This window comes from Triturus cristatus, chromosome 8 (genome assembly GCF_964204655.1).
Source record: "Triturus cristatus chromosome 8, aTriCri1.1, whole genome shotgun sequence".
Taxonomy (NCBI): Eukaryota; Metazoa; Chordata; class Amphibia; order Caudata; family Salamandridae; genus Triturus; species Triturus cristatus.
This window is the reverse complement of record NC_140591.1, coordinates 946,914,804-946,929,128: the sequence shown is the minus strand read 5'-3', so window position 1 is coordinate 946,929,128 and position 14,325 is coordinate 946,914,804. Positions and strand designations below refer to the sequence as shown.

General features: G+C 49.5%; 1 protein-coding gene across 2 annotated transcripts in view; it reads right to left on the bottom strand.

The window, feature by feature from the left end:
- Positions 1–11,210, bottom strand: part of ACOT9 (acyl-CoA thioesterase 9) — a 445,455-nt gene extending 434,245 nt beyond the window's left edge. For both annotated transcript variants that reach the window (XM_085622470.1, XM_085622471.1), the window contains exon 1: positions 11,069–11,210. In XM_085622470.1, the coding sequence (XP_085478596.1) occupies positions 11,069–11,085 (17 nt within the window). In that variant the 5' untranslated portion in view covers positions 11,086–11,210. The remainder of the gene's footprint in view (positions 1–11,068) is intronic.
- Between the last annotated feature and the right edge of the window lie 3,115 nt (positions 11,211–14,325).

Sequence of the window (14,325 nt, the reverse complement as noted above, 5' to 3'; positions counted from 1 at the left end):
ATAATTCAGCATATAGCAAACTGCCCATTTAAGAAGAAAAAACTGCAATAAGAAGAAACGCTGAAACCATCCTCATTGTTCAAAATACCAGGGATCAGTAGCTTACACAATCCATTTGTAGTTTCTTTGTAGTGAGGTACTTGTTAGTCTCCGTTTACAATGAGAAAACACTGTAGGTCCCACAATATAAAGAAAAGTCTGGGATGAATGAGTTACCAAATGAGACCTCCTGGTAATGCGCCCACCATTGCACAGATGTTTTCCCCATAGCACACTACTGCCATTGCATTGTGCAGAAAGCTGTGAAATGAAATGTATATCACCCAATGTTCACTTGATCCACAACAGTCCTCAGCTCATGTACCACACCCATTACTCCCATATAGCATATTCACCGGTGCTCCACGGAGACCATTAGTGATGTATCCCTCATACAGCACTTCATACTGTAATTATGAACTGCGCATGTAGAGCAGGCAGCAAAGAAGGTGCCCTGTACAATGCACTTCCAGGAACAAATTCAAAATTAGAGATGCTCATACCGAGGAATGTCAATACTTGTAGTGAAGCACCCCGAAATAAAAAGCGGAATAGCCCCACCGCCTGTAATGCGATTTGCTGATCCAGTACTAGCCATTTTTAGGTCAAGCCTAGGCAGCGCATGCGCCGTCTCTCTACATGCTGTATTCAGTCAGCACACTTACAGCCCACATCCAGCTTCTGACTGGCATTTTGTTAGTGTCCTTAAACGTCGTTTCTAATTTGTTAATGGTTCCTGCTTGTCCCACCTTTTTTCTCAATTGTTGACTGTTAGACCTGGCACCTTGGCGTGGGTCTCCCTTCCTTTTTTGCTGTTGCCTCATGTGTTTTTGCTGGTGTTAGATGCTTTGGGCACTGTGCCACTGCTGTCCAGTGCCACGGTGCAAGTGCTCCCTATTGTAAATTGATGTATGAATTTGTGATTCCATGATTGGTTGTTTTGGTTTACCTGTCAGACCCTAGTACAGTGCACCGGGAGTGCTCAGGGCTTGTAAATCCAAATGCTGCTGGTGGGCTTGCAGCACTGGTTGTGCCACCCACAGAAGCAGCCTGTAAAAGTGTGTCTAAGACCTGCCATTGCAGAGCCTGCATGCAGTCTGGTACTGTCATGCTGACTGGGCAAGTGCACCCACTTGCCAGTCCCTAAACCTTCCCTTTTCTTCATATCAGACACCCCTATGGTAGGCCCAAATGCAGGGTGCATTGTAAGTACAAGGTAGAACATGCCCTGGTGTGTGTGGCATGTTCTAATAGTGAATTACAACCATTTTAGTTTTTCACTATTGCAAGGCTACCTGTTTCCATAGGCCAGAATGGGCAGTTTGATTATTACATCTTATAATCCTAACTGACTCAGGGAACATGGTAGAAATTCGAATTTAGTATGCCTGAACTCAGAATGATAAAATAGATATTTTAGTAAATTTGGTTTTAACATTCTGTGTTTGAAAATACCACTTTTAGAAAGTAGGTATTTTCTTGGCTAACCATTCAAATCTGCCTCTGCTAGGCTGTGTATTCCTTGTCTGGAGTTTGAGTGACAGGGCTGGGGAATTCCAGGAGACAGGGTGAGGTAGCCCAGTGATGAATAGAGAGATCTGCATCCAGATGGGAGGGAGAAGTTTCACCTGGGACCTGAATAGGGCTGTGCCTTCCCTCCACAATGCTGGCTCCACCTCCTATGGTGCGTCTGATGTCTCTGCCCTGCACTCTGAAAAGAAAGAAGGAGTCATGTAAACAAAGTGCTCCAGGACTGCCCAGAACTGGTTTGGACTAGGCAAAGGCATCTCTGTCTTCAGAGAACAAAGGAAAACTTAGTATAAATATTGGGACCCCAACCAAAGAATTTTAGATCACTTTGAGAAACAAGAAGAAACCTTTGCTGAGGAGTGGAACCAGAAGAAACTGAGGAGAGACTATCCCTAAGCTGAAGTGCTGCTTGGGGGATTGGCCTGCAGTGGTTGCCTGACTGCCAAAAAAAGGAGAAAGTACTTTGTGTGCATTTTCATTCAACTTGTGTAAGGATCTCCAAGGGCTTGGAAAAGAGCTTGCCTCCTGCTGAAGTCTCAGGGACAACAGACTTCAACCACCAGCTCCCCAGAGTTCTTTGGAAGTGCCTGCTGCTGTTTTGGGCCTTCTGAGGGACTGCGTGTCGCAAGGAGCTGGAAACACGACTCACGGAGAAGAAACGTGTTGCCGTCGCAGCCGCTGCCGTCGCATCCCGAAACAAGGGTGACGCCGCTGTAGCTGACGCATTGCACCGCATCACGAGAAGCGTCCCGCAACACCGAAGAAGCGTGTTGCCATCGCAGCCGCTACCGTCGCATCTTGGATGTCGCCGCTGTAACTGTCGCAGTGCACCGCATCAAGAAAAGTGCCTCGCATCCACGGAGAAGCGTGCCGCCGTCGGAGCTGCTGCCGTCCGCTGCAGCTGACACATCGAGTCGAGTCTTCTCGCAACCTCGGAGAAGCGTGCCGCATCAGGAAGATCTTCACATCTTTATTTCTTTGCACCAAACTTTCATCGCATCATCATCATTGCAACACTTTCGTTGCCCTGCGTGTCGCATCCAAAGGTACATTGAACTAAAAGTGTTGCATTTAAGAACTAAAGAGAACTAAGCTAAAACTACCACTTTAAGTAACAGTATTGTGGATTTTTGGCATTTATAGTCTTGTGTTAAATCTATATAAAGAATACTTATTTTTTATATAAAACCTGTGTGGTGTCCATCTGTAGTGTCACTGGATTACTGTATGTGTTCACAAATGCTTTACACACTGCCTCTGAGATAAGCCTGTCTGCTTGTGCCAAGCTACCAAGGGGGTGAGCAGGGGTTATTTTAGGAGTGTACCCCCTTACCCTGACTAGAGGCAAGGGTCCCTATTTGTCACAAGTACCTACCTGTGCCAACTAGAGACCCCCAAATCTAACATTGACCATCAGGGATCGCCCGAAGGACTTGTTCCCTTCCACTTGATGTCCTGTTTTTTTTTTTTTTACATTGACACAGAGCCCTTCCCGGGTGGCACTTGACTCATGGGCGTTGTGCTTCAGTGTAATCAAGCACTGCTCTGTAGTTTGTTGTGGGACACGTAATTCGTGCAATGTTCTTTTAATATGCTTATGCTTTTTTTTGGAGCACTTAGCGAGACACCAGATTTAGTGTTATCAAGCACCTTTTAGCCCCAGCCCCTCCTTTAACCTTGTGCTCATTTTATGTTATGAGCACGACACTCCACATGAAATTAAGATCAGGGAATCGAAAAGAAGATCATGAGTTGATAACTATTTGCCTGATTCTAACATGGCCACTTGTCAGGACATATGCCCTGTGTTGAAAGCCAGGAAAGTGCAACAGACATTACATTATGAGTGTAGATCAGAAACAGCCACCACGCAGCAACGCACTACTTAAATATATGGAAAGGGAACCAGGTTTACTCATAGCTTTCACAAGATTTAAAGACACAATCTGCATGTCTGTGTCTTTAAAAGTGATGTCAAACTAGTTTGAGTCCTTCCTTTATGTCTATAACTTTATCCATGTCCCTTCCTGTAAATTCCTAGCAAGAGAAGGGCTTTAGTAGTACCCTGCATGGCTCCAGTGAAGCGATCCCAGTATCCCAGTCTGACAGGGGGCAGTAGTATGAAGAGGCATCGCAGGGGCAGTTCCGAGAGGAGAGCTGTGCACAGCCCTGTGATTAGTTTGACCAGCATGTGGGTAAGAGCTAACCAGGAGACGAGTAGAGGTGGGCGACGGACTCCACTTTGCCAGCAGAGTACTCTGCTCCACCTGCGGAGTATGCAGTTTTGCCTGCTTCACGTAGAGCGCAGAGTTTTGAAAAAGTCCACCGAGAAACGTGGAGTTTTTCCTCTCATACGGCTCACTAAGGTTAAGTTGGCAAGCAAGGAAAATCATTCTCTAGACCACCTCCTGTTGAGATTTCTCAATGCAGGCATTCACGGCAGGTAACTTCCACTCACATTGCCGAAGCTGCCGCTTGAGCAGAACATTCACTTGAGCGGCAGAAAGAAGCAGCATCCTCTTGTGCGTGGTGCTGTTGGCACTGATTTTACAGCATGGGACAAACTCCTGCGCTACAAAATAGCGCAAGCAGCAAAACTTACCACAGTTAGCTGCTTGCAGAACTCCACGGAGTGTGGTGGAGTATATTGGGCACTTTGCGGAGTTCCACATAACAGAACTCCGCGAACTCCACCCAGGCCTAGAGACAAGATCTCCTAATATTTGGCATGGTAATTACACAAGCACATGATGTGAAAAACATGAAAGACTTATGATTAAAAACATGACGCGCCTTGCTTGGCGCTCGCAGGTATGATTTTGTCCTGTTATTTCTAGCCTCAATGAGACTAACAGGGGGATTGTGATGTGCTGGCATGAGTAAAAGCGGAAGATCCTCCATTCCTCCCAACAAGCATGCATTGAGTCAATAATCTGCGACACCAAAAAAACATGGCATGCTCCGAAACCAATCGTAAACGGTCCTTGTGACAGCAGCCCCTTGTTGGATGTTTGTATTTATTCCAAAGTGGCCCGGAATCTTGGTGTTGGTTTTACTAGCCACAAAACAGCAGCCTCTCTCACGTCTCTTTTGAAGCAGTTCGAAGTACAATTTGTTTAAATTTCACTACAGTGTATGTACACTGGCATATGCAGGCACTTAACAGAGTTGTTAGTTAAACAGATTCCTAAATTACATGCTTACATCTACATCTCTACTGAAGCACCTAGGATTAATACAGTCCTATGACGCTGCACAGAAAATGTGCTTGTGTGAAGTTTGTAGGAGAACATTTTTAAATTCAACTTAGGTTTGTACTTCATAGCAAGTGGACGGTTTAAAGTGTTGTATTTTTCAGACATCAGAGTCCTTGGCGAAGGATGATCGTTGCAGACAAGGAGTGTGTGGTAACAACTAATAGGTAAGCACCTTCAGGAGATCAAGTCTACTGTGTGCTAGATTTCAACAAGCCAACTACTACTGCTTTAATTGTTTTTCTCAGTGCTGTAGGATAACAAAAATTAATATTATAGCACAGGCACTCACAAAATTGTATCGAGACGCTGATAGCAAGTGTTGAAGTTGTTCAGATCAACAGCAGTTATTGCAATCACTGCATTTCCATCCTGTGATCGTCAACACACAGATTTGAATAGGAGTAGCCCAATCCCCTGGTTATCTCATTGTCAGTGAAATTGCTCTCCCACCCTCGCAGTGCCACCATTAAGTTAGGCCTGCCCATGCACTCTCGAGTGTTGTTGGTGTTCGAGGCCCTCCTCCACCTGCAGGCTCACCTGCGCCTCATCCCTGGTGGTCCTGTGGAGCTCTGTCTCCTCCCTCTCGCTCCGCTTTCCTCTCCGTTTTTCACTCGTTTTTCTACCTCTTTTTACTCTGTTTCTGCACGTTCTATGCACTTTTCTGCCTTTTTGCCTCATTCCTCTCTTATTTCCTATAGCTCTCCTTTAATTTTCCTTTCCCCTCTCCGTTTTTCACTTGTTTTCTCCCTCTTTCTTCTCTGTTCTGCACTCTATTTGACCTTTTTTCTGCCTTTTAGCCTTATTCCTCTCTTATTTCCTTTAGCCCACCTTCAATTTTCTTTCCCGCCTGTTTTTCCCTGTCGCTGCTGCCCCCGTGGTCCCTCCCCTCGCGTGACTGGCCCAAGTTAGTTAGTTAGTTAGTTAGTTAGTTAGTTAGTTAGTTAGTTAGTTAGTTAGTTAGTTCCTTCCTCCCTCCCTCCCTCCCTCCCTCCCTCCCTTCCTCCCTCCCTTCCTCCCTTCCTCCCTCCCTTCCTTCCTCCCTCCCTCCCTCCCTCCCTCCCTTCCTTCCTTCCTTCCTTCCTTCCTTCCTCCCTTCCTTCCTCCCTTCCTTCCTTCCTTCCTTCCTCCCTTCCTTCCTTCCTTCCTTCCTCCCTTCCTTCCTTCCTCCCTCCCTTCCTCCCCTCCTTCCCTCCTTCCCTCCTTCCCTCCTTCCCCCCCCTCCCCCCTCCCCCCCTCCCCCCCTCCCCCCCTCCCCCTCCCCCCCTCCCTCCCCCCTCCACACCGCCAACGCTACAACCCAGCGGCACTCCACAAACTAAACCCAGGCCGCAACAACAACTGCAAGCTAGCTTCACCAGCAGACACCCACGGATACTTCAACTGTCACCGCTGCCGACAAACCTAAAGCACCGCCAGGAACACGGACCTAGCACAACCCGACCGCAAGAACACACCCGAACCAAAGACCGTGCAATGCATCCTCCTCCACATCCGATCCCTCCACAAACACGCTACCAAAATCTGGGACCTCGTCAACAGCACCACCCCGGACATAGCGTTGCTCACCGAAACATGGACCAACACCACCTCGGGACCGAACATCGCCATTCCCCAAGGACACAAATCTCCAGGAAGAACCGCCAGACCTGCCTGGGAGGAGGAATCGCCATTGTCCACAAATCCACCCTCCGCCTGAGAACACTCCTTGACGAGCCCACAGATATGATGGAACACCTACACTTCAAGATACTGACTACTGGCTAGCCGTACCACCACCCTCCGAGGAACCCTCATCTACCGACCCCCTGGACCCCATGGACCGTTCACCAACTCCATCACGGACATCATCTCCCAGCATGCCATCGCATCCACCAACTACACCCTGCTGGGAGACCTCAACTTCCATCTCGACCCCAACACCACATCCCTCCTGGACAACCTCCACAACATCGGACTCTGCCAAATCGTGACAAACCCACGCACTCAGCAGGACATACCCTCGACCCCCTCTTCACAACAGGAAACTCCATCACCTTCAGCCACACGACCAAACTCCCATGGACCGACCACCAATGCGTCCACTTCACCTTCAGAACACCCACCATCCACAGCAGACATCAGCACCTGCTCCCACGAAGAAACTGGACCAGAATCACCGATGACCAGATCACCTCCTCACTCAGCAACTCCACCCCAACCATCACGGCAAACGACAACCCCAACACCGCAGCCCGAACCCTGCACTGGTGGATCTCCGACAGCGTCAACACCATAGCACCCCTCAAGAAAAACAACAACACCCACGCCAAGAAAACCAGATGGTTTACCAATGAACTTCGAGAGGCCAGATGCACTTGCCGCCGCCTCGAAAAGGCTTGGGGGAACACCAAACCCACATATGCACGCACACAGCAACTTCGGAGCCGCTACCAACGCCCACCACCAACTCATCAGAAAAACAAGGAAAAAAGCGATTGAAGACAGAATCTCCACGCACGCACACAACAGCAAAGAACTCTTCAACATCATCAAGGAGTTTGCCCAACCCACCAGCGAGTAGACTGACATCCCTCCCTCAGAAGACCTCTGCAACAAACTCAGCACCTTCTTTCACCACAAAAATCAAGAGCATCTACGACAACTTCGACTAAGACAACCAACACACAGAACCCCCACCAACCACCGCCGACAACCGGAAGCCAGCAATTGACAACTGGACAGCCCTCACCACCGAAGACACACTGAAGACGATGATGTCAATCCACTCCAGGCCCCCTACTGACCCCTGCCCCACCACATCTTCAACAGAGCCACCGACGTTATCGCACCCATGCTCTGCCACACCAGCAACTGCTCCCTAGCGACCGCCACGTTCCCCGATGACTGGAAACACGCCGAGGTCAATCCTTGGCGGACCCCACCAACCTCAAAAACTACAGGCCCATCTCCCTGCTCCCGTTCCCCGTGAAAGTCATCGAGAAAGCCATCAACAGCCATATTCTTCGAGGAGCACAACATCCTCAACTCCTCCCAATCCAGCTTCAGAAAAAAACACAGCACGGAAACCGCCCTCCTCTCTGCAACAGACGACATCCGCACCCTACTGGACAAAGGAGAAACAGTAGCCTTCATCCTCCTTGACCTCTCGGTGGCGTTCAACACAGTCTCACACCGCACCCTTATACGCAGACTCCACGACGCAGGGATCCAGGACAAGGCCCTCGACTGGATCCGCCCCTTCCTCTCTGGCAGAACGCAGCGGGTCAGATTCCCCCCTTTCATCTCGGAACCTACACCAACCACCTGCGTACTCCCTCAGGAGTCCTCCCTCAGCCCTACACTCTTCAACATGGCTCCGCTCGCCCCCATCGTCGGAACCTATGGACTCAACAGTGTGTCATACGCACACGACACCCAACTCATCCTCTCCCTATCCAACACCGCCAGACACAACTTTCAAGAAGGCATGGAAGCAGTCAACAAATGGATGAAAACCAGCTGCCTACAACTAAACACCAACAAGACGGAAGTACTCATCATGGGCCCAAACCCCGACACCTGTTGGCCCCCCGCCCTCGGAAACCCGCCCACCCCCATGGACCACGCATGCAACCTTGGAATCATCCTGGACTCCGAGCTCAAAATGGACCGCCATATCAACTCCGTCTCGTCCTCCTGCTTCCACGCCCTCTGTCTCCTACATAAGACCTTCAAATTGATCCCCCTTGAACTCAGAAAGACCGTGACTCACGCCCTGGTCACCAGCAGACTCGACTACGGCAACACACTCTACGCCAGAATAAACAAAAACCTCACACGCAAGCTACAGAACATCCAGAACGCCGCCGCAAGACTGGTCCTCAACCTGCCAAGACACTGCCACATCTCCCAGCACCTGCGCACACTCTACTAGCTCCCCATCGAGGCAAGAGTCATGTTCAAGATGCTCACCCACGCACACAAGGTCCTCCACGACACCGGACCAGCATACCTGAACAGCCGACTCAAATTCCACGCACCCCAAAGGACACTATGTTCAGCCCAGCTCTCCTACGCCATGGTCTCTCACACTAGAAGAACCAGATCGGGAGGCCGCTCCTTTTCCTTCATCGTGGCCAAAGCCTGGAACGCCCTTCCGCTCCACCTCAGGCAGACAACATCGCTTCCCATCTACGCAAGAAACCTCAAAACCTGGCTCATCGAAGAACCCCTCCTTGATGGAATATAACCTGCAGCCCCCCACCCACCACCTTGAGACTCTTACGGGTGAGTAGTCGTGCTTAACAAGCGCCTGATTGATTAGATATTACATTTTCGTTTTTCCGTCAGGTCTTCCCAGAGCTGTGCAACATCAAAGCAGCTGAATATGATGCCGTCAACTACAGATAGCCTGGTGAATCTTGAACTTGGGGCAAATTACGATGGGAGAGGGCTAGTAAAATGTTGCTTCACTTAAGGTGTCAGAAATTTTAGCACAGACTTTTTAGCCATCTGTGTAGCTGGCTGAACAATAATCCCTGCGGACATTGAAACCTCCATCACCGATTCCATATTTAGCTGCAGCAGGTGCTTTAACCTCCTGAACTTTATATACAGGACACAGAGGGACGCAGACATTTTCATATACACACTAAGAGACAGATGGACATATACAGGTACATGGTGCCTTTACACACACAGATATACATAGGCGTGCACAGACCAACAGATATATACAGACACAACCATACAGAGATTTGCAGAAATACACATAAGCACACACAAACATACACAGAGATATGCAGGCAGAGGAATATACAAACACAATCAAAACAACCACATGGTTGCACGCACCTCGCACATGGATAGACACACATACAGATTCAACTCAGAATAGACATACTCGCTCAAAGACACACACACACACACCAACACATACAGATGGATACAGACACAGGCATACAAATATATATACACATGAACACAGATACAGGAACACAATTGAACACCTGTAGGTACACAAAGAGGCAACTGCTATACAAATGCTACAATACAGTTGAACACATCCACACACAGAAATGTACACTCTGATTCATACATAGAGGCCAATGCACAGACTCAAAGACACATACACTTAAACACATGTACAGTCTGGGTATTAATACATTCTATATTTTGGAAGCACCATTTTATCTTAAAAATGATTGTGCTTTTAGCATAAGTCTATATTACATATACAGTTTGTGATGCAAAAATAAATAACTCATTACCACAGGCTCTGAGCTCGTAGCACTAAAACTACACGAGTCACTATTCTCCACTGCACCAAACAGTATTAATTTCTGTTTCCTAAGGCAGACATGCATTCCTGAATCAGACAACATAACCCAGTGTGTAGTAATTGTATAGCTCTTCAATCCCGGAATAAGGTCCAAAAAGTGAGATCTATTGTCTATGCCAATGCTTGTTTAGTTAATGGTGAGGATGCCCCTGATTCATGCACATCAACTGTTGTGTACGCTGTACAGCATCCGGTTTACTGTTAATGCACTGTCCCCTGTACCGGTTGCTGCATAATGCAATGTATGACTTTTGTTGGACTGTGTGCATCAACACCTGTACTGTAACAAACTGCAGCATTTTTACAGTGCAGCCCACCCGGACAGGGCAGTAAAGAGCTCCTATTTCCTTTGCACTGCCGGCCCCCTTTCAGAGTATAAGATTGAACAGTTTGAAAGACGTGCTTAAGACAGATTCTAAGAATTAGGTGTTGCAGAAGAACGGTAACAGAGCAACAGTATGTTTGCTGGTCTGCACGGACGGGTACCTGAATGATCAAACCTGTATCTATTTTTCAAATGGAGGTCTGTAGGTGTGTATGCTCGATGTGCACCTTATGATGTGCGAACCTCCGTCCATGCGCTATTTGAAAGCAATACATAATGGATTTGTTAATTTTTGTTTTTACTAGTGACAACACAAATTACCTATAAATATGCAGAATTATTTGAACTTTGGTCAAACGTTAGTGAAATGTGTGTACCTTTACATATCGGTTATATCTACCTGCATTAGTCCCAAAAACTGAGTTTAGCAAACCGTAACAGAAAACACGCAGAAAATTAGAAGAGTATTAAAATGTGGGTGCGTCCATCTGTATTGGAACAAGTTGTCATCCTAGCGGGTGAGTAGCGCAGCACTCTGTGCCTACCCTTGCACCCCAAATAACAATACATAGAAACCACTTAAATATTATCACGTACCTAGGGTGAAGAAACATGTTTTCTTAAAGACGGGGAGGGGCAGAGAAAGAGTTACATACAGAACTAGTCTAGGTATTCTGGGAAGCTGCAAGGTCCCTCTCTGAGACTCTGACTCAGACTCAACCTCCCACCGATACAGACCACGCCTCACAATTACATAGAAAGAGGACAGGAAGCAGAAGTTGAGTATTTCGGCTCCAGTGAGACTTGGCATAGCGGTCGGCCATCTTGGAGGTCTAGTGTAAGTGAATGGCCTCGTACATATTACATTTAAAAATGCTCTCCTTTTCGACCAAGAGACAGGATTGGGCAGCCACGAAGCTCACAGTTAGTGCCGCTATGTGTCTTCTCACTGTTAATCAGAACATGGATGCATTTAACACGTTATCCCAAAGTCCCCACGAATACCACAATAATTATTTCTGCATGCTATTGATAAAAGGTGAAAATCAAAATCTATTTTCCAATTACTCAAGAAAATGCGTTTGTTAAGTAAGGCACAATCACATAGCCTCACGTCCTTTGTTTTCGACATTTTGCACTGTTCTATGTAACACATGAAGAAAGAACACTCTGCAAGTTGCCCATACATGTAGGTTTTTAGGTCGAGCCTAGCAGTCTCGCTGGCGTGATTTAATGATTTAGGGTCAGTGTCAGTATTGGGCGTTAAGCCCCGCCCCTCTTTCCCATTGGCTGGCGTCACCGTTAATGCTAAACGGCGGTCAGCCATTGGGAAAGAGCATGTGGTGTCGGGCCTTAGGCCCGCATGACAGGAAATGATAGACACCGACACCGGGATATCTAGTGCAGTAACTAGCCACGAGCACATGCGCTCGGGCCCTTTTATTGACGGGGCCACTTAACTCGTGGCACCCGTGATGAATGGGTGTGGGGGTGCAGTGTGTCCAGCCCTCGAGGGAGTGGCTGGTATGACAGCTTCCTGGGGGACACTAGAACGTGTCTCGCAGGACACTACATTCCTCCCCAACTTTATTGAAGGACAAACAAAGTGTCAGTCCAACCTGTGGGGAAGAAACAAACAGTTAACTAAATACCACAGGGTCCATCAGTCTCTCGAGTCAGGTGGCAGGACGACATCCGACATGGGCTGGTGAACTTGGCTAGCAGCAGGACCTTCTCGGCGGACACCTGTAATTTAACCCGAAGGACTCAGGACACGACTGCAGGCTTGGAGACGTCCGCTGCATACCGTCAGTTCGCTGACAATGCCAGGTCTTGCTGTCTTGCATGGCTTCCTCTTGGCTGACGTCGGTGATGGTCTGTGGTGAGTTCTAACAGTTCTTTTTAGCTTGCTGCGTCGTGACCATGGATGGAGTCTCAAGTGAGAATTCACAGAGGTGTTGCTAGACCGACTGTCCCTGTTGAACCGCTTGGCTGCGACCGGTACCATGTCGGTGGGGCAATGTCTCTCCTCGCTCTCCCGCCTGGGGAGGCCCATCGTCGGGGTTGCTGCGGGACTGTAGGAAGGCTGCGCTGGAGCCGCTGCTTGTGTGCCGTCTGGGGGCAGCTGCAGGACCGCCGAGGAGCCGTTGCTTGGTCGCACGCACAACCCTCACGGGTGGATGAGTCTTGGTCAAGACTTGCACTCGCTGCCGCGGTTCCAGTGTAGGCCAGGTTCACAGGTGGTTTCTGGTTCCATTTAGTCAGCTGGTGTGGCAACGGTTTCAGACTCCGGTCCATCGGTACTCGGGGAGTGGTCTTTGACGCATGTGCTGATGGCTGGCGTGGTGATGGTTGCCAGCCATGTGGTGAGTCTGAATGACAGGTGGTGGTGACTTGCTGGGAGAGTTCGGATGTCAGGATAGACCTGGGCAGCCACGTGGCTCCGCCTTGCTGATGTTGAGTGTCTGTGGCGGCTTAACACGTAGAGTGTGTTGATCCTCTCTTGCCTGGCTTGGGGCCACTGCCGACTCTGTCTTGAGGCGGTGTGAGGACGGACACTCAGTGCTAATCTTCACCCGTGGCATCCGTGGCATCTGCAGGAGCAGGGATGCCACTTGACTTAGACTGCCGACGCTTGGGGATGGACGGTCGCCTGGGGAAGCGTAGGGATGAGACGCGGTTTGCGCTTGCTGCGGCTTATGTTCGGTTCACCTGTGGAGCTGTATCTAGGGATGTCGGTCTGCCTTGGTGACTGCCTGGTATGTCAGGGTGTGCTCTTGGCTTGCTGTGAGTCCTCGGTCTTCTCCTTTTTCGGGTCTGTTCAGCCCACCTGTGTTTATCCGGTTTTCAGGGTGACAGGGCTGTCACTCTCCTTTCATCGAGGGCGTTGCTCTGAGACCTCGAGGCGGCGCTGTCATGGCGCCGGCTTCTGCCTTCGCTCCGGCGCGCTCCTTCTTGCTGGGCGACGTGAGGTCCATTCGCGTGTCGCTGGCATTGGAGCGCCTGTTGATGTGGCGGCCTGCCACGTGGTGTGTGCGACTCCTCACTTGCCTGTCGTGGGTCACCGGCGACTCCGTCTTGAGGCAGTGTTGAGGAGGACACTGTGTTGCTTTCGGGCCGCTGCGAGTGCGACTCCTCTCTTGCCTGTCGTGGGTCACCGCCGACTCCATCTTGAGGCAGAGTTGAGGAGGACACTGTTGCTTTCGGCCCACTGCGGGGCTTCGCTGTGGCGGTGGAGATGTGGGTGCTCTCCTACCTGCGTTCAGCAGTGCTTCTTTGCGGAGATGTCTCTATCTCCCGGGTGCCTGCCCGTGCTGTTGGATTCACTGGTGTGGTCTTCTGCGCGCTTCGGACCACGTGCGCTCCGTCTTCGCCTTCGGCGTTCTCTTCTGGCAACTTGCGTGCCTGTGTTGTAGCTTGCGGTTGTGCCTGTTCACCAGTAGGAGTGGGTGATGCAACCTCTTCACTGGTGGTGGCGTTGGGAAGCCACGTGCGGTGCGTGCTCTGCACCAGTCGTTCTTGCGCTATTGCTGGAGGCAGCTCCCTTGAGACGTTGCTGTCTTGGCTGGTCGTCCACTCTTGCTCGTGTGGCTTGTGTCGCAGAGTATTTGGTGTTGCTGCTTGAGCTTGATCGGCGCTTGCCTGGGCTGGAGAAAATTACGGGCTTCCAAGGAGTACTCAGTGTTGTGTAACAGTCTTTTTCTTGTCAAAGTCTAAACAGCCTGTTAGGGTGTCCCGCTACGCACCCCACCGCCGTATGCTTCTCTTGGGGTTTGCTGTCTCACTGGGCTTCGCTGCCCTGTGCGTCTCGGCACGTTCTCGTGCTGTCGTAGTCCTGGGCCTCTGGTTGTATC